The sequence below is a fragment of the Lethenteron reissneri genome, chromosome 14 (assembly GCF_015708825.2).
Source record: "Lethenteron reissneri isolate LAM-NWPU_2019-01 chromosome 14, ASM1570882v1, whole genome shotgun sequence".
Lineage (NCBI taxonomy): Eukaryota > Metazoa > Chordata > Hyperoartia > Petromyzontiformes > Petromyzontidae > Lethenteron > Lethenteron reissneri.
Genome location: NC_083792.1, coordinates 1,166,258 through 1,187,815, shown reverse-complemented (window position 1 = coordinate 1,187,815; position 21,558 = coordinate 1,166,258). Strand labels below are relative to the sequence as shown.

Below are 21,558 nucleotides of genomic sequence, written 5' to 3'. Positions count from 1 at the left end.
GCCTCGGATCAGCTCCGGAGGGGGGGAATGCCGTCTGCGCGTGCAGCACAACCACTCTGCGAGTTCCCCCTCCCGCCGATGGCACTCCGCACCACGTCAAGTGCTGGAGCATCAGATGACGCGTGCCTGAGCAGGTGCAGTGGCAGATGCCTGCGTGTCCGAATCGGGGCACGGTTCAGCTGGCGGGTGGAAAACCGAACCCTGCCAACAGAAATACATCTCGGTAACGATAGCACGACCCTAGGCCATTTTTATAGCGCAATGCTATCACAGCAGGGGGCGACGTTGGTTAGTCTCGTGCCAAACGTGTAATTTCCAGGAAATTTTTCAAATTTGGACAATTCCGGCACACTATGGGCCCCACTCATTTCCCATGATGCCAGGGGATCTTTAACGTCTGCCACGAAGCAGACGGCGCGTGGTAGCATTCTAGTCCATAAACCCCCAGCAATAGCTGGGGCGGCCTGCTGGATGCAAACCGCGAACCTCTGCGGCGATGTGCAACCGCTGGGCTGCGTTGCTGCCCCCAACTGAGCAGAGGCCGCCAAAAGCGCGATACGGGCGCCGCCAAAAATAGAGCAGATGTACATTTTAAGCAAAACTCTTTTTAAAAAAAAGAGGTTCTTTTAAAAGCAAAACAACTTTTATTGACAGTTCAAGGACACTAACACGGCTCCGGTGTACTTGTGGAATGGCACGCGACCGCGGCGACCGCTTAAAACCCTCTCAGCCGACCAGCACTCGACACAGCGACTCCCCCGCGATGCGCCACACGGAGCGCAAGGAAACCCCCAGGAAGGGTACTAAATGTCTCGCGTTTTAAAAGTCGCGCTCACACCACCACGTTCTCCCTAAAAAAGTGACCCGAGGGTGGCGACGGTGGAAATGGGAAAACAATTTCGAGTACAAAAATTGGCGAGAGAAAACCAGGCTCCGAGTGCACGAAGAGGCGTGGGGGGGGGGGGGGGTGGGAGGTCGGGAGGGCACGGAGGAACGCCTCCGGGCTGTCGCTGTTTGAGACGGAGAGCGGCGAACGGCACTGTGGATTTCTTTTTACAGACGTTCCCAATTTTAGGAATTGTTGTAAATACATAAGGACAAAAAATGAGCGAAGAGCATTTACGCCATCACCAAACCATACTTCTGCACAGATAGGCAAGCAAGGTCACATGTGGAATTCTTGGTGAAAAAATATTCGAGCTTTGGAATATACCGTATTGTAAAGCTGGGAGCCTCGACACATAGTCTGTGTGGTCCACCAACCCTTGCCTCCACCGTGCTGGACCTCAGGCGCGTCACCACACCCCACACCTCTGATTAGCACGGGCTACGTACGGTGCAAAAGAAGTTCAACATACGTATATACAGATTTAGTTCATCATCAAATTACCGTTTCAGTGCATCCCCCTCGTGTTTGTCAGAACAAGGTAAAGCAGCAGCATACCTATGAATGCCATGACGTGCTTTTGAGGCCCAGGGAGGTCGAAACTAATCCGGGGCTTCCCTTATTTCAATATACATTAATATGGCCCAATGGGGATCAGAATTTATATTATAACCAAACCCCATGCTCGTGTGTTAAGATTGTGTGGAGAAGAACCCAAAGATAAAGACAAATATCCCCTGTATAGCCTTAACAGACTGTAGGGGCAAGTGCTGTTAGCGAGCACCTATGAAGGCCGGCACGGCACACGAGGGGGTGGGTGGCCAGCACCACGCCCGACCGCCTTTGCCTCCCCAGTGGCGATGTTTACACACCGCACCAGGTACTCGTTTTGAGGCTGAGTCGACCTAGAGGAGGCCCAGGACCGGTTAAGATAATCGTTAATGGTGTTGGCCGTGAGCGGGAATCGAACCCGGATCGCCAGGTTCGTAGCGCAGCGAGCTAATCGCGACACTACCGGTCCTCAAAAACACACGTACTACTGTCACCAACGCCTAAATGCAGTGCTTTCATTTGGGATCAGGCAACTAGCTATACAAAAACATATTTTACGACTGATTTAGCTACTTACATTCAATCGCATATATTACACGCATCTGCACCAGTTTAGCAAACCACAAGCCCGCTACGAATTTGGCACCAAGTAGCAGATAATGACGTCGAGTTGTGCCTCTCAGAAAATCAGATCACTCGCGCTTCTCATCTTTCAAGGGACACACAGCTGTCTACTAAATATTCTCCATACAGAGCACCCATTGTACAAAAGAAGTGGGGGTGACGAGCTGGCCGTCACGAACACGACCTCCCAACTGAGCTCACTCGTAATCACGCAGCACGCGGCGCATTCCCGGTACGCGCGAGAATATCTTTACAAAAGATTAAAGAGATTGCCGTCAGTTGCCGATTAAACGAGAGCCGTTGATTGCCCACAGACTGCACCGAGTTTGTGATTCCTATGATTCAGTAGAAAATGCCTGAGACTCAAAAAGAGCCAAAATTTAGGCAAAGCAGAGTACAATGTTCCAGGTTGACCTGCATGGCTACCTTTTTGTTGAAATCTTTTAGTTTTTTGTGTCAGACTATTTACAAATGGATGAGAGTTGATCATTTGGAGAAGTCAAGAAGTGCCAAAATACTTTCAGGAATAAAATCAGGGTTTGGAGAAGGAAGTTTAATTGGTCACTATGTACAGTTACAAGAATGTTAAATCCGCAAGAATATTAAATGTGTAACAGCTGGAGACGGGTATCTCGACCTGTCGCATGAGACTCAAAGTCTCAAAGTGGTTTCCCTATGCTGACACGGCCAAGGCAAAAAAGCAACAGCTGATACGCTCTGCTGGACTTCAATCAATTACGAGCTACAACGTTAAGCTTGTGAACCTTGCAACCAAAGAAAAGTTTACGGCATCCTAAAGTGAACATGGATTGCGTTTTTTGGAAACATTTATCCAACTTAAGTTATCCGATTAGCCACAAGTGGGCGAGCTGGTTGTGTGTATATCTGGGTTAGTTGGGCGCCAACACTGATACCTCTATGAAAACCACTCAGTCGGTACTGCTGAGATCTTGATTTAGAGCCTTATTTAAAGAACCCGTTTTTGCAAATTCAAACGTGGATATTGACAATTGACTCGCGGGAAAATCACTTTTGAAAAAGAGTCAACGTAGCTCATCGGATTCCTCCAGTAAACCATCAGATTCTCATGAAGTGACCCAAAAAAGTGGTTCTGTGGCATCACCTTGCAGGGCCATTCTTTAAAAAGAATTCTAATACTGGTAGGAACGAAGTGAACCAGCCTACAATAGATTATATCGTCAGTCCGTCCGTCCGTGTAGCAACATCGCCCCCTACTGCAAACACTTGGCAGGACCCTACAAAAACCTTTAGACTCAGTGACGCTTTCCTGGCTAAACAAGTGTAACATTCCCTTATAATTCCCTGAGATAGCTTTTAATTAAAACATTTAAATGAAACATTTACTCACAGCGGCCTCAAGCCTACAGCTCGGCCTAAAGCCTAGAACTAGGCCTCAAACTCTCCCTTCGTATCGTACCCCCGCGTGTGTGAAAGGGAGTTAATGTTTAACAATGTTACATTCCCTGATGTTTTTAAATAGAAACATTTAAATTTAAAGCTTTTACATAAATAATAAAAACATTTAAATTAAAAATTAACGCACAGCGGCCTAAAGCTTACAGCTAGGCCTAAAGCCTAGAACTAGGCCTCAAACTCTCCCTTCGTATCGTCCGATTAGGTGTAGCAACATCGCCCCCTACTGCAAACACTCAGTGGGGCTTTCCTGGCTAAACAAGTGTAATAATACATTATGTTTATATTCTTTGGTTATTCGTTCCTACCAGCCCACCCCGCAGGATCCTGTTTTTGCTCTGCTAACTAACTGCCTCGAATCGGTTTCTATTGCAATGGAGCACAACTGCAATACGTATGACAAACAGGACCCTGCGGGGTGGGCTGGTAGGAACGAATAACCAAAGAATATAAACATAATGTATTATTACACTTGTTTAGCCAGGAAAGCCCCACCAAGTCTAAAGGTTTTTGTAGGGTCCTGCCAAGTGTTTGCAGTAGGGGGCGATGTTGCTACACCTAATCGGACGATACGAAGGGAGAGTTTGAGGCCTAGTTCTAGGCTTTAGGCCTAGCTGTGAGTGAATGTTTAATTTAAATGTTTTAATTATTTATGTAAAAGCTTTAAATGTAAATGTTTCTATTTAAAAACATCAGGGAATGTAACATTGTTAAACATTAACTCCCTTTCACACACGCAGGGGTACGATACGAAGGGAGAGTTTGAGGCCTAGTTCTAGGCTTTAGGCCTAGCTGTAGGCTTTAGGCCGCTGTGAGTTAATTTTTAATTTAAATGTTTTTATTATTTATGTAAAAGCTTTAAATTTAAATGTTTCTATTTAAAAATATCAGGGAATGTAACATTGTTAAACATTAACTCCCTTTCACACACGCGGGGGTACGATACGAAGGGAGAGTTTGAGGCCTAGTTCTAGGCTTTAGGCCTAGCTGTAGGCTTGAGGCGGCTGTGAGTTAATTTTTAATTTAAATGTTTTAATTAAAAGCTATCTCAGGGAATTATAAGGGAATGTTACTCTTGTTTAGCCAGGAAACTGTCACTGAGTCTAAAGGTTTTTGTAGGGTCCTGCCAAGTGTTTGCAGTAGGGGGCGATGTTGCTACACGGACGGACGGACGGACGATATAATCTATTGTAGGCTGGTTCACTTCGTTCCTACCAGTATAACGCAAGCTTCAAGCAAGACAATTGACGAGTAATAATGCTGCTTGGTATTGATGTAACCACAACAAAATAATTTACACATTTTAGAAGTATCCTGAACATAATCAAAGGAATCCATAACCGACATGGGCCACGTGTATCGACCGTCAAGGAAGGCGGAGCCCATAGCACAGCTTGGTTATCGTCTGTAGAGTGCGGTTCGTTAATCATGGGCACCCATCCAAACACGAGTCTGAAGCTGTAAAGGTCACTTGGGGGCAGGGACGTGCGGTCAGGGGAGGCAGAGCCTCACCTGTCATACTCCAATGAAAATAGCTGTTACGAAAAGTTAAAAAATAGAATAATCAAATTAAATAAATATTAAGATTTTCCACTGATCTGTGTTATAAATGTAATTTCTGTACGATGCCAATCATTTTAAGTCAAAATCGCCAAATTTGTGGAGCTCCGCTGCAAATACAGGAAGACGAGAGGTGAGGCAGCGATGAGCTCAGCCTCCCCTCTTGATTGTGCAACCCCTCAGTAACTGGATTGAGCGCGGGCAATAAAGCGCGTGCCTGTTACTATCTCTGTCACGAATGTAATGTTTGTAGACCCCTTCATTTCATGTCCTTGCCTTCCATACTCCAGGTAACTTATTTCACGTATGTGTATAAATATATTTAGGCTCGCTGGTCTCGTCATGAAACTGCAATGAAAAAGCACCAGGGGAGGCAGCTATCACATCTGCCTCACTGAGGGGGATGTGTCTAACATGCCCCCTCAGTGAGGACACGCCCCCCTCAGTAAGGCCACACTCCCCTCAGTGTGTGAATCTGGTTCTGACACTCGCCAGTGCCTCCCCAGCTATTGACCTCACCGCACGTCACTGCTTGGGGAGGGGGGGGGGTGACGCCACGAGATGCTCACGCGAATGTCACTTCGCTCTGCAGAGTAGCGCCACCGCCTTAGTGTGGACTGGGCTGACACGACTGTGCAACGTCGCCAATGCAATTTCACAGGAAAGCGCGTTCCAGGAGCAATCGGGGAACCCACGTTCTCCCCCCCAGGTGACCGCGTTCGTAAGCTTGAGCTGCCCCTGCAATAATTAGAAGTGCAGAAAAAGCACTTCGGGCTCGCTCACACGCACGGCGAGCATCTCACCAACACACACTTGGGTGGTGCCTGCGTGTCGACGAGCCGGGTGCAGCGAGACCAATCAACCCGGCACCAGCAGCAGCAGCACACTGCCCTGGCCAACACAGCTCGAAGATTTTAGTTTTACCTTGATGGAAACATTTTTTTTACAGTTTTCAGGTAAAGTCCACCAATTATTTTATTTTGCTCGTCTTCCTTTCAGAACAGCAGATAATGGGAGTCTGAGGGAGACAAAACCCGTGTACGCAGTGGTCGTCTCTACTGTCACGTTTTACATCCCTCTCCCTATTACTGATTTTTCTTGGCCCCATGTAGGATTAGGCCCACTCCAGTTTCTATCAAGTTGACATGGAGACTTGAATAAAACTACATTTTTGTAATATAACGAGTATAGTTTGATTTATAAATGAATTGATGAATACAACACGAGCCCAACCGGGACAACGTTTCTTTATGACTCGTTACAAATTTTGGTAATTTATTTAACATGAAAAATAAATAACTTATCTAGCAAGCTTGCTCGCGCGTGCATGTTGTATGTGCTTAACAGGTGCTCGCTAACAACATTGCAATGACAGCCTCTACTCTGTATGGACAACGCATTGTGCGCGTTTGGAGGGGCTTGTGCACTGTGCTATAATCCCAGCCGTAGAACCTCGATTTGTGACAGTTGTGCACAAAACATCAGTGGTCACTTGACATCTAAATCCACCACCGTGGGTCTCCTCTACGTGGACTCAGCCTCAAAAATTAATAGCAGATGCACCAGCTGAAAACATCAGCAATGGACAGACAACTGTGGTCCCATCACCCCCAGAGTAACAACGTTGCCGTCTGACAACACTCACCCCATCAGGAATAGCGAAGGCTATGAACCTTTGAAGGTTGTAGATCGGTTCTGTAAGTTTGCGGGTGTGGGTTAAATTAGCTCCGATCCCCCCCCCCCCCACCATGCTGAACACATACAACTGCCAAGCACTTTCAGATGTAACTGCATCTAAACTCTGCACACCGTATCTTAACAACTGAAATGACCAGGCAGTGTTTTGAAGGACAGACGTGGCGTGACCATGTGTTGTACATACAGGGGAAGCAAAGTGTACATCACAAACGATGGCAGGAATGCCAATCATGTCTAAGGCACACTTGTCTTTACATCCCTCACACAATTATATGGTATACGGGTAACATGTTACGTATATTAATAGAAGCTAGAAATAACAAATGCTCTGCTATATTTGTTTCAACTCACTTGCTCCTGCAACACTCAAGCCATTGAAATGATAAAATACTCAAATATTTCACCAATTTAAGACCATCAACGCTACGGCATGAAGGGAAATTTACAAGCGGGCATAATTAACTCGCTTGCAATTACATTACCGTACATGTTGAATTGTTATCACCACCCAAATACCGACTGTGCTGTCAATGTCGTTAAGCAGCGGAGCGAGGAAACGTCCAGGAAAGAACTCCCACAGGTGGCGGAGCCACACGCCGCCACATCAGTGAAGTCCCAGACACCACAGAACCACTTCGACGAGTCACTTGAAATAACATCTACACTGGACGGCTTCAGTGGAAATCTACCTCGAGTGAATACACGGGTTCTTCCAGGGTTAGTCCATTTGGTTTTTATACTTTATCCCTCAAAGCTGGGCCACATTAAGTTAACACCTTTCCCGTTCCAAGATGACTGCAAGTTGCAGGGTTGGGGGGGGGGGTCCCTGGCCACCGTTGAATCTCGGAACGCGCAAGCGACTGAGCGTTAACTTTACTTTTAGAGGCGTAGTAGCGCCATTGTTTTGAAAGATATTGCACTCACCGCAGAGAACCGATACAACACGACTGCATTCTACAATAGCTGCCGCCAAACTGTGCCACACGCCCTCCTGCATGGCGTTGCGGGAACCTCGGTACCGATAAAGTTATTTTGTCGTACACGTACGTCATCGGAACAGAATCGGAAGAGAAACTTATGACGTGCATGTATGTCATCGGAACGGGAAAGGGTTAAAAACCAAACCCCTCTGAAATTTTTAATCCATTTTTATTCATCATGGCTGGCTACCTAGATTCATACCCAGGATTTCCAAAGTGGTGGCTCGGTGTTCTAACATGGCCATTATGAGTCTCGTGATCCACATCAGCTGATCTTAAAATGCGAGTGGTTGCCAATGACAACAAGGAGGCACTCTGCGTCTTGAAAGCACGAGTTTCCTTGTGTGGAGGCTGGGGTTTTCAGGGCCCGGCAAGTGGAATCGTGTGGACCCGTGACTGTGTTCCATCCCAGTCAGAGATGACGCCATTGTAAACCTTTGAAGAACTAGGGGAGGTTCTTGACTCGTCAAAAACTCAGCTCACAAACTGCGTCCGTCTTCACACTTTTGGGTTTGAAATTATGCTTCTCCATGGAGTGAACCGACTATGAGGGTGGTTCAGTATTCACCCACTTTTAGTTCTGGAAAACTTTGAAAGCAAAATGAAGTGGCAATAGCCCTCTTCTCAACGTATCCCCCATGCTAAACATGCACATCTCCCATCGGTGCCTTGATGCCTTAATTTCAGAAGCATATTATTCTTAAATAACAGGTTACACACGGCCATTCTCAATTGTGACCTGACAGAGACATTTGTCCAATCAGCTGAGTTCAGTGTTAATTTAGAGGCTAATTTATCTCGTTTTGTCTGGCTGTGATTGAGGTTTATTACGATCAAAAGGTAGCGAGATCTAATCCAGGTCGGGGTCAAAATAAATAATCTCCCCTCAGGCACGGATACAATGAGTATTGCTCTGTGGCAAGTCATCAGTGACTGTTCTTGGAACAGACTGGTCTTTGGCAGACAAATGCACGGAAGCCAGGAGTTTTAATACGGAGTAAAAACATCTTTTATTTTCAAACACACTGACTTCATCTATCCCATTTGGCATGAACATATAATGTGAATGTGCACTTACTTTACTCAACCAGGTGGTGCAGTGGTCAGGGGGCTAACAATCAGAAAATATCAATTAAAATGTCACTCGGTAAGCAACTCGGCATTTGTGCGCCTCCCATAACCAATAAAATCAGAACCACTGTGACAAAAACGACAGTAGTTGTGTTACAGAAGTTTGGCTCCCATCAGAAACCACGGTGGCAAAATGACAATAATTGTGGTAGGGAAGCCTGGCTCCCATCAGAACCACTGTGGCGAAATGACCGTAGTTGTGTTACGGAAGCCTGGCTCCCTTCAGAACCACTGATACAAACGACAGTAGTTGTGTTACGGAAACCTGGCTCCCTTCAGAACCACTGTGATACAAACGACAGTAGTTGTGGTACAGAAGCCTGGCTCCCAGTATAGGAAATAATTTCCATGAGTGGCTAAGAACCACCAACTGACTGAAAAAAGAGATGCTTTGTCTTTTCTCTAAGCACTGCACTGACTAGCTACCCAAATTAAAACTGAAGCCAAATATATACATAAATAAAGAAACATTACAATAATGAACATGACTGAACAGTGACCGGACACAATATACAAAGCCGCGTCTGTGCACGCTGCCTCCTCGGCTACCGAGAGTAAAACCGGCACCCTCTCCCCCTACCCCCGTTTTCCCACGTCACACTCCCCCCCACCCCCCCACCTCTCGTTTGGTCGATTTCGGGCTCTCGATCAATGAGGCCTCGTGGAAAAAAACTCGTGCCTCTCAGCCCCACCTTCCAGCGTCCACGCAGCTGGCAGTGTCGCACACGAAAGCGTCGGGGAGGCCCGTGTATCAGAGACACGGTGACTCGAAGCTCCACGAGCCCTCGCCACCACCGCCGCTGCTGCTGCTGCCGCTGCTGTCGATGCCACTGCTGCTGCACTGAGCCCATGGGCGGCATCAAAGCACACGCCCCTTGGGCCTCCCTCATCCCTCCGTCCCTCTGTTCCCCCGCTGCCGAACCCGGTCACTTGACACAAACGCACCGCACGCAGCTCCAAATCCCGCCCTACCACTCGGCGTCTCCGACCGCTTTGGAGAAAACGTAATCCTTGCCGTTGAGGTTCATGATGCCATCCTTGAGGTGGAACTTCCATCGGTTTTTGCTTCTGTGAATCTGGTGGGAGGGAGCGAGACGGAGACATAAACGGAGAGAGATTGAGGGAACAGACAGAGAGATATAAACAGACGTGTAAATGTCTCTTGCTAAAACTGATAAAAGCACAAATAGGATGTAAAATAACTTTATTTACATGCATACTCTTTGGTTCTTTCGGTATTTACATCCCTTAATCCACTGGTGATTGAATCAAAATAAGAATATTTATTCAGACTGGACGAATCCGATGAGCAAAGAAGCTCTTTTTTACACACGTCCAGCAAGTTGAAGGCCTCCCCTTGCCACACTGGCTGCGCGTATTTTTCATAACCCCACTTCACCACGCTGGTCGGTGCAGATTTAAAGGAGTGCGTGCCCAAGACTGGTTCAGATCTCACTCAGATCACCAGGTTCTTAGTACAGTGCGATAACCACTATGCCACCCCAAACTATATATAATTGGTGAACAAAATGGTAATATTTATAGAGGACCTGATTCATCCTTCACATCATGGGTGGGGAGCCCAGGATCCTAAGCCGCGGACCTTGGCGGTGCCGGCTCAGTGGCACCGCCATGCTGACATGGGGGCATCAGCCCCCCACGATCCTCTCCCCCCCGGCCAAGTCGCCCGACCACGCTTCAGCAGCCCACCTTGTCGTACTGACACACCACCACGTTGTCGGTGTCGAAGAGGTCCGAGGGGTCGTCCTCGCTCACGTCGTCCTCCGAGTTCAAGGGGTCCTGATCGGTGGTGGGTGGGGAGAGGGGGGGGGCACATGGAGGCTCCCGTGAGGATTTCACTCGTTTAACCCAGAGCCTCGCAGCCCCAACGTGCAAGCTGTCCCCCACGACAGAGGCGCTCTCTGCTTGTGTGGGCTGCTGCAGCGCCGCCTGTAGCTGTGGTCGGTGCGCTCATGCCGACACGGGCTCAAAGCGGGGGCTCCTACAGGCCCACCACCCCCGTAAGTCCGCAAGCATGCCACTTACAGTTCTGCCCCACAATGGTGGCATCCCAACCAGCAGTAGCACCCCCCACCATAGATCTACATCCATCCCTACGCCTCTCATTCCACAGCTCTGCCACCCGATAGCATTGCCACCCATAGTACGCTGCCCCCATTAGTACTGCCCTTATCCCCATGACAGTACCCTGGAGTACTGCCTCCAACATTTGCACCGCCCTTGGCGTCTCCACTCATAACGTGCAACTATCTTTAGTCGTCCACCACATGGTACTGGCCTCCTTAGTACCATCCTATTAGTTGAACATCTATAGTACATCCAATCATACTACTGTCTGTCATTGTACCACCAACAATAATACCATCCTCCAAAGTACATCCCTCAGAGTGCTGATCCCCATAGTGTTAACCCCATCCTATATTCCCTCAGTACCTACTCCAAAAGTAGTCTCCCACAAAGGACACCGGCTCCTCGTCCCACCCAACATGGAGAATCCCCTCATTAAACTGATAGTACCGTCTCCGATAGTACCACCCCTCATTGGACTGCATAGCCCAGTACTGCCCCTGATATAACCTTTCCATACAGTATCCCTCCCTACAGCAATACCTCAACAGTACATCCTCTCAGCATCCGCCTGAGCAGCACTGTTTCACAGCATCAGCCCGCATAGCACCATCCCATCGTACACCGGCCCACTGCTGCCCCTAATAGCCCCAACACCATTCTGCTTCCACCCTAAATCCAACCTCAACATCAGCCATGATCTATCCACCGCTGGATGAAAATTCTTCCCAAGCCGCCACCATCTCTCCCGATCCTTGCCCCATTGTGCCAGGCCTCTCTAGATGATGAAGAGGTATCCGCCTCAGTAGAAACGTACAAAGTCACGGTAACGAGATGTTAACTATCTCGCCCGATATACAGGAGGTCGTGGGTTCGATCCTGACCCTAACACTTGCTGTATATTTGGAATTTGCATGTTTCTCCCCCGTGGTCACCACGTTAGCCCTCCCCGGGGGTGGCCGCACCTCCTCGACGGCGTCGTCCTCGTCCCCAAGCTCGTCGTCCTTGTCCTTGTCGTCGTCGTTGGCGTCATCCTCGTCCTCGTCCGACGACGTGTCCCCGGCGCCATCCACCTGGATGACGAGCGGTGACGGCCCCGTCGACCCCGAGCCCCCACTCGTCGTCGCAGCCTCGGGGCGGAGGTCACACAACAGGTCACGTGGGGGTCCTCGGGTGAAGGTGTCACCATGCCCAAAACCACCGATACCATCCCACGTCTCATTGCCAACACATTTCCGCCCCCTCCCTTCTAGATCTCACAGCTGCTGCACAGTCGACGAACTACCTCTAAGCACTGCGTTGACAGTCTCCCACCGTCTGTTCTCAGGTCTTCCCCTTGGTCGCCGGACTCGTGGAGACCACTCCAGTGCCCGTCTCGGCAATTGGCCTCGCCCCCCATCCTGCAAACACGGCTAAGCCAGTGTGCACATTCACGTCTCATCACATCTACAACACCTGCCACGTTCTCTTCCGCACTTATTTTGTTGCTCATCCTGCTTTTCCATGGAATTCATTCTGTCCGTCACAAAGACTTTTGGGGCAAGTGCTGTTAGTGAGCACCTATGAAGGCCAGCATCGCGCCATGCTCTCTTTTCCTCCCCAGTAGCAATCTTTACACATCATGTCATGTACTCATTTAGGGCCGAGTCGACCTAGGGGAGGCCCAAAACCAATTCAGATAATCACTGGTGTTGGCCCGTGAGCGGGAATTTAACTCTGGTCACCAGGTTCGTAGCGCAACGCACCAACCGTTGCACTACCGCTCCCCACCACTGTCCGTTACGGACAGTGACACTCAAACGCCACCAACTTCATCTCGAGCCGCTTCGGGTCACGGGGTCGCAGCAGCCGTGGGGGTCATGGCGGGGGGGTAGCAGAGGTAGCGGGGTTGCTGGGACTCACCGAGGCGGTTGAGGAGGGCGGCTTTCCCAGCACCACCTGGTGCTGTGGTGCGGCGTGCTGCAGCACCACGCCCGAGGGAAGCGTCCCCGTGCCCAGCTGGGTCAGCACCTGCACGATAAGTTTTAGTTCAGCACCCTGCACAAACCCCAGGTCCACAATCCCGTGAGCCTCACTTAATAAAAATGATGAAGAAAATGTTACCTTCCTATTTATGGAGCTGCATAAATTAGATGCCCGTACATGTATGTGTGCGTGTGTACGCATGTGTGTGTATATATATGCAGAAATTTCCCCCACAGTCTGTTAAGGCTATACGGCGGATCTTTTGTCTTTGTAGATATGCAAACATGTAGTGAGGGGGGAAGTAGTGATGTGGTTAACGCGCTGCGCTGCGAATCCGGTTCACCAGTTTGATTCTCACTCACGGCCAACACTAGTGACGATAATTTGAACCGGTCCTGGGCCTCCCCTAGGGCGATTCAGCCTTAAATGAGTACCTGGTGTGGTGTGTAAACATCGCCGCTGAGAAGACAAAGACGGTCGGGCGTGGTACTGGTCACCCACCCCCTCGTGTACTTTACTGGCCTCCCTAGGTGCTCACTGACAGCTCTTGCCACAACAGTATGTTAATACTATACGGGGGATCTTTATCTTTGTATATATGCAAGTTTATGTGAGTGATAGTGTAGTGTAGTGATTAAAGCACTGTGCTGTTAACCCAGCGACCGGAGATCGATTCCCGCTCACAGCCAATATAAGTGACCAATACCTGAAATGTTCCTGTGCGTCCCCTAGATCAACCCGGCCTTAAAACAAGCACCTGGTGCGGTGTGTAAACATCACCCCCAGGGAGACAGCCAGAACTCTATCCGCTTCTGGCAACATCTGTCCTCTCGCAGGTTGCACCATAGGCTGCCCTCAAGAGTTCCTCGCCAACAGCATTTGCCCCAACAGCCTGTGTGGGCTACACGGGGTGGGGGGGGGAGGCCCTTAGTTGTACATGTCTGTGTGTACGCAGACCACCGGCGCCGCCGCTGCCGCCCTCACGTGTTGCGTGCCCTGGCCCTGCTGGATGACCGTGCCCTGGCTGGCCGCCCCGCCAGGCTGGCCGACGGTGCCACTCGCCCCGGCCTGGCTCGTCTGCACCAGCAGCTGCTGCCCTCCAACTGACGCCAGCATGGTGGTCGGCTGCTGCAGGATGATCTGCTGGCCCTGCGGCGTCACCATCACGTGCTTGTATGTCTGGATCATTTGGCCTGCACAAGCACGGACCCAAATCAGAATCAATCGGAATATTTATTTATCCTGGAGGAATCCAATGAGCTATAAAGTTCTTGTTTTTACAGATGTCCAGTAGGGGTGGGTAAGAATGTTACAACAGCAAACAGTATAAAAAAATGATAGTCGTGCAAAGTACAGGAAAGGCAAACAAATCACCCAAAAACATACAAACAAAACAAAACCACCCCTACCCTACCAGGCAAAGCCCACTGAGGTATTCGCTTATTTCTCAGAAGCAACCTGACCACAAATGATATCTCAACCAAGTGGCTTATCATCTGGAAATTTATAGTAATCTAAATAATCTTCATGCATGTTTATACTCGGGATGGTAATGTGCGTATATGTGGGCAGGTGTGTCCCTGCGTCTGTGCATATGCATCTATGTGCATGCGCACACGCGCTCGTGTGTGTGTGTGTCCGTGTCTTACCGGGCAGTCCCCCTGTAATCTGGTAAGGCGGAACCACGCCCTGCGGCAGAGCCATGGTTGCTGCTGTTGCGGATGCCGTCTGTATCACATCAATATAAAAATCACCATCAACATCACGTGTTGCCCTGCCACTTAGTGGCAAATGACGGTTGTTATTGTTGAATATGGTCGACTCGGCATCGAATGAGTGCCTGATGCTGTGTAAACATCGCCAGTCGAGAGACTAAGGTGGTCAAAAGTGATTTTGGCCACCCACCCCCTCGTGTGCCGTGTCGGCCTTCATAGGTACTGGATAACCGCACTTGCCCTGACAACCTGTGCAGGCTATACAAGAGACATTTGTCTTCGTATGCATGTGGTCTCACTGCTCACCATGTTCGTTGTTGAGATGTGCTGAATGGAGCGTCCATCTTGTACCACGATCTGAGCTGCAGCGGCGACGAGAGGAGATAGGGAGGCACACGCCCATCTTCAGTCAGTACGGTATCTCTCCGAGGGACAGGCTACAGACAGGCTTGAGACAGGCAGCTTTTACAGTCAGTAAAGCTCGCCAAAAAAAGTAAAAGTGAATTCCTATATTGAGGTGGAGATCATCTCCTGTTTGCAGCCCTGAGCCAGTGGTAAAAATTCCACATTCATCTGGTGGGAATAAGCCACACCATAAATTAACCACTAACTTCCTCACATAGTGGTACTCATTTTTAGCAACAATAGAGGCATTATGGGCTGAGTTAACACCCAACCAAAATTTGACCAGTCCCCGCTCGATAAGCGAACATTTTGCTCGCTTGGCGAACAAATGGGTCTAAATTAATCTTGCTCATGATAGACACTGGGGAAAACATAGCTACTTGACGGTGCTCCACTAGACACCAAGCACCACACAGTGTACATCAACTGTTGTGCGGTGGTCGTGTGCTGCACGCAGTGTGCATCCATCCTGTGGCTTGTGTAGAGTGCGTGGCATAGCGGTGGTGTGTGCACTGTAGTGTGGTGTGTTGTGGGGAGCAGTGGCACAGTGGTTAGCACAATGTGCTACAAAACCTGGCAACCCGAGTTCGATTCCCAGCCACGGCTATTATCTGCGACAATTGATATTTGAAACAGTCCAAGGCATGCCCTAGGTCATGAGTACTTGGTGCTGGGGACATCTGCTGACCAGACCACCACCTGGTGTGCCATTCCAGCCTGAATAGGCATTCACAAACAGCACTTGACCCAGTAGTCTGAATCGGGGATCTTTCATTTTTTGTATATAGCATGTAGAAATTAGGGTGTAGCATAATGGTAATGTGCATGTGGATAGTTTTCAGTATGTGTGCAACATGTGGTACATTTGTAGTGTATAGTGTTCAGTATTTACGTGCAGTACATGTGTACTACACTGGTAGTGTGTATAGTATGCAGTATGTGTAGTATGTAGTGTGTGATACACTATGCATGTGTATAATATTCAGTGTGTGTGTAGTACATAGTGTGTGTGTGGAGTGTGTCGTGTAGTAGACTGGTAGTGGCATGTCTAGTGAGCGTGGACATTGTGCAGTCCTAGGTGGTTTCCTAGCTATGCCACACCTGACAGGCTTTCTTCGTTTCAGACACTACAACTTTACCCACTGATAACCCTAGCGGTGCCACTGACTGCAAGCATCGAGCAGTAACACTGAACCTTATGGATCTTTAGTTCAGCGCTGCGTTATCGCGACACATGATGCATACATGTACAGCTTATACACATTTACATGCAGTGGGTGCCTATGTATAAATACTCATTTATGTATAGATTCTAAATATGAAATAAAAAATACTATTATCAGAGTATGTTTGTTTGCATGTTTTTCCACAAGTATGTGTGGTTAATGCACACCTGATGCCTTGTAATAGCTATCTATTTGGTGTTCAAACATCTTAACACCTCCTGTTTTATTGCTAGAAAGGGTGAAGCATATTAAAAAAAATTCATAACTTTGATAGTGGCAAAAAGGTCCCATAGATGAACAAAAATACTGATAACACCATAATATAAGTCAAATAGTCGTATGTAACACAAGATCAGAAATGTGTGAAGTAGGGCGGCAGGGTGGCAGCGGAGTGGTAACTCTCGGAGTGGTAACTCTCACGCCTCACAGCAAGAAGGGCCAGGGGTCGATTCACGACTTGGGCATATTGCTGTGTTGTTGTTATTATGTTCTCTGATTGTGCATGAGTTTCCTCAGGGTTATCTGGTTTGCTCTCTTTGCAAACTCTGCCCCCCACCCACCCCCACAGAATATAAATGGCCCGAGTCAAAACATCCCAATGCTGAAAGATTACCTTGAAAAGGACTCGATTAGGATCATACAGCAGCAACATCACCCCCTACTCTGAAAACTTGGCAGGGCTCTCTCGACAGATAGTCTTGAGGCTTCAGTGAAGCCTTCCTGGGTAAACGAGCGTCGTCATAATAACTACAAGTCGTGTGCAGTAAGTGCAGCATACTGCTGCGGTGCATGTGCATTACCTCCAGCTGGGATGTTTGGGATCTGGATGACGTGGGGTTGTTTCTGCAGGGCCATGCCCTTCCCCTGCTGACCCTGGGCCGCCTGCAGCAGCAGCTGCTGCTCCTCCGAGTGGAAGCCGTCCACCGTCTTCGCCTGCTGCAGTTTGCTCTCCCAGATCTGCGCACACAAAGGTCTTCTTGAGCAAATTGGAAACAAGTAACAAAATGTGCAGTGGACGCCTACTACGGGGCTATCTACCCACGGATCACGATGATGATGGGGACTGTCAGGAGCCTCAGCTACGGGAGGCCAGGTTCAGATACCAATTGGCACAGGTACTGTGAATCTAGTCATAAATCAAGCGAATCATAACATAGAATGCAAACTTCTATAAAACCACTCCCTACACACAAAGATCCCCGACTAAGCCTTAGCAGACCGCAAGGGAAAGTGGTTAGCGAACGCCTATGAAGGTCGGCACGGCACACGACGGGGTGCATGGCCAACACCACACCTGGCCGCCTTTGTCTCCCCAGTGCTGAGGTTTATACTCTGCACTAGGTACTCATTTACAGCTAAGTCTACCTAGGGGACGCCAGGACCGGTTCAGATAATTGTCACTGGTGTTGGTTGTCAGCGGGAATCGAACTTGGGTTGCCAGGTTCATAGCGCAGCACGATAACCGCTGCACCACTGCTCCCCACAAGTACGAAAACAAATACACATATAAATGCAGTGAATGCGTAGAAACCTTCTTTCGTATGGTCAAGCCAGATGTTATTCTAGTACACTTATGTGTCTACACATAAGTGTACTAGAATAACATGTACACACATACGCATGCACATACAAAAATACAACTCCCATTTCGTTTTATAGACTGGAGGGACAAGTAATATTAACAAGCATCTTTTAGGGCCTAAAAACAAGACGAGTTTATTTTGTTTCACGAGGTGAAACTCGTTAAGAAACCAGGATAGTCTCATTTTCAAGATTGCCCTGGGTCACTAAAGTGATGAGAGGAAATGAAAAATCAGCACAATAACAAAAATAACTGGACCACATGAGGATTGCAAAGACTGCAAACTAATTATCTACAGTGCAAATGGGCTCGGTGCAGATTACCTCCAGATTGAACACAGCAAAACTTACACAACTACGCGACAGAAACAGGTATAGCTTGACTATAGTACATATATTTAAACAAAGAGGACATGTATCAAATGCAATTGCAAGTGAGGTTATAAAGAATTGACAGTTTAGCATCAAATTTTGATTAAGATAGTTTAAGTTAGGAGAGGAACCAAGGATATATTTAAAGCGATGTTCCGTGTTCCAACGGCAGATTTTACTCCTCGATTCATTTCCGGAATCATTTCTTAGTGGACGGTGGCATCAAAAGATTACGACTCGTGGTGTCACCATATGTTCAAATGGGAAAGCGGCTGCTGAATCTAAGGAAACTTCTGATGGAGAGAATCTGCAGCTCACTCAAGGGCAACAGCGACATCGTCAGACTGTGTTATGAGGACCGATGTGTTGTTATGCTGCACCGGTGTGTTGTCATGCTGCACCGGTCTGTTGTCATGCTGCACCAGTGTGTTGTTATACTGCACCGGTGTACCGCCAATACGCCCAAATGATGTATTACACTTCATTTGTAATTCACACGTGAGTGCCTGGTGACTGCAATGTGTCATGTGAGTGGTGGGTGTCTGGTGAGTGTCGTACGATTAGTGGGTATGGCCAGCGAGGAAGGTTCACCCCATCCATAGGACAGGCTGCCCCCTAGTGTTGTTAGAAATGTGCCGAAGTGAAAGATAGTGAGGCGACTAAGCTTATGGGAGCCATAAGCCACAGTTTAACATCGACTTATCTATCCCCTGTCCACAGTCCCCACTAGGAGCCTGTGGGTGACGAGGGCAGTGGAGCACCTGTTTGAGCTCCTGCAGCACCTGCTCCTCCACTCCCTCGTCTAGAAACACCTCCCGAACGTTGTTAATCACGTCCTCCATCACCGAGCGGTACAGCTTGGGCTGAGGACAAACACGCACACAAAAGATCAAAGACAAAGAACCCCCGTATAGCCTTCACCGACTGTTGGGGAAAGTGCTATTAACGTGCACGTATAAAGGCCGGTACGGTACACGGGGTGGGTGGCCAACACCACGCCCGACCGCCTTTGTCTGCCCAGTGGCGATATTTTTAAATACCGCACCAGGTACTCATTTGAGGTTGAGTCAACCCAGGAGCGGCCCAGGGAAGGTTTAGATCATCTTCACTGGTATTGGCCGTGAGCGGGAATCGAACTCTGGTCGCTGGGTTCGTAACGCAGTGCGCTAACCACTACACTACGCTACACTACATAAACGGATATACACACATCAGTAGCAAATCCAAACAAGGTGGGCAAGGGTCCTAACATTTCAAGCTTATTAAATAGAGCCCTACATCACTCTTATTAATAAAACATTCAACGTATTTTCTTTGGGAAATATAAATGAAATACCAATTTTCCCTCATCACCAAGGAATTTTCTACATCTGCTTATGAGACTAATGAACAGTTATACAAACACAATTCCACACCATTATTGTACACATAACAACATTCACCACTAAGTGACGGTGACGTCACAACGGCACTTATACCATGCCACGTGCACTCCAACGCCACGTGCAGTGTCGAAGGCTAGCTGACAGAGGTCACGGGACAGACCCAGGTGCCATGTGTCAGGATCTTTCAACGATTTGTGAGCTCCTCACACAATCCAGCCTGACGGATCATAGGCACGCAAACCTGAAAATTTAAAACCGGCGCAAAGTCTATTCGAGGGGTCCACGTTTTGCAAGCAAAGAGAAGGGAGGGCATGACTGTGACCGAGAAGATTCGGGGCTTTGTGTGGAGCGACAGACCAGGTAGCTTCCACACAGCATTATGCAGCTGACGAAAAGATGTCTCTCTGGAGATTCGGAGTGGGACCTCTGCTGCCAAACCAGAGTTGTTCCTAAGCACACTACCCAGGTACGGAAACGTCTACACTGTACACACAAATACAAAGATTCCCCATATAGCCTTAACAGACTTGTTGGGGCAAGTGCTATTAGTGAGCACCTATGAAGGCTGGAACGGCACACGAGGGGGTGGGTGGCCAACACCACGCCCGGTCGCCTTTGTCTCCCCAGCGGCGATGTTTATACACCGCACCAGGTACTCATTTGAGACTGAGTCGACCTACGGGAGGGCCCAGGACCAGTTCAGGTAATTGTCACTGGTGTTGGCCGTGAGCGGGAGTCGAACTCGGGTCGCAGGGTTCGTATTAACATGAACAGACTATTGGTGGTAAGTTCTGCTGACAAGCACTTATCAACATTGGTATAGCACACAAGGGAGTGGTAGAGTCAGCAACACACTTTTGACTGACCACATTTGTCATGCCAATGATAATATTCACACTGCAGCATGTTGTCACTTTAGCCTCAGTACATCTATGGTTAAGGCAGGCCTGATTTAGGTAATTTCCACCAGCAAGATGATTGTTTTTTAATGTTCTATCATTCGTGAGAATTTCATCTCAAAACGCATTCGTAGAATGTAAACATGTACAGTTTTGCACGCAGGCACGGGAAACCAGACGAGGAGTAAGGCAGCCGGGACCAGCGCCAACAATCGCCAAAGTTCTGTCGTCCTATATTTTGGGATGTTTGGCCAACTCCATTAATGAGTTAAAACATCTGGGAGGAAACCAGAGTACCGAGGGAAAACACACGATTGCGAAGGGAGGGGGGTAACACTCAATCCACGTACAGACAGAATACGAATGGAAATAAAACCACGTGCAGCATTACCATATCCAGGAAAAGCCAGATGGGAACCTCGGTACCCTTGAGGGCAGGGACTTTCACGAATTTGTGTTATCCACCCACCCTTCCCTCCAAAGAGCTGGATGACAGGCATGTAAACACAGCCACGAGCACAGGAATCGAGTTAGTGCCAGGGATGGAACCCGGATTACGAGGATCATAGCGCAACAGCACCACTGCTCCCCCATTCACATGCCCCACAGCCGCACAGCAAGCGTGACGTGCACGCAGCCGAGTCTCATCCGCACTTGACGTCATTCCGTGGGCCACAAGTCAGAGCGACTTGCATTGTAGAGGACACGGCACCCGGTGCATAGTGGGACCTCTAGACACAATGTGAATGGACTCGAGGTGTGTCATGTTGGCTTGCATGAAGCGGAGAGCTATGATTTGAGAGATAAAGCATCACTGCTGCCCAGACAAAACAAGTTATTTCTCATGCTTCATCAGCACGAGGCTCATTGCAGCTGAGTCAGAGCCACTAACTCATGGCTGTGTCTGAGGGCACCCTGAAGCACTATTCTTGCCCAATTAACACCACAGTGAAACTAAAATGGTGCTCCGGTTTGGTTTAACAATTTCAGCCCAATCACAAATAATAGCACAAAATATGTAAATTACGAAGCAAAATACAGACCCTTTTACAACACA

General features: G+C 48.5%; 1 protein-coding gene across 1 annotated transcript; it reads right to left on the bottom strand.

Annotated features, from left to right (window-relative positions):
• Positions 1–4,721: 4,721 nt before the first annotated feature.
• Positions 4,722–19,295, bottom strand: LOC133342220 (transcription initiation factor IIA subunit 1-like). The gene is made up of 9 exons (XM_061551224.1): positions 18,979–19,295; positions 17,065–17,221; positions 14,940–14,995; positions 14,568–14,646; positions 13,903–14,111; positions 12,856–12,963; positions 11,919–12,083; positions 10,576–10,665; positions 4,722–9,941 (listed from the first exon to the last, which is right to left on the bottom strand). Exons 1-9 carry the CDS (start codon positions 19,057–19,059, stop codon positions 9,834–9,836), a joined length of 1,053 nt encoding a protein of 350 aa, XP_061407208.1. The 5' UTR covers positions 19,060–19,295; the 3' UTR covers positions 4,722–9,833.
• Between the last annotated feature and the right edge of the window lie 2,263 nt (positions 19,296–21,558).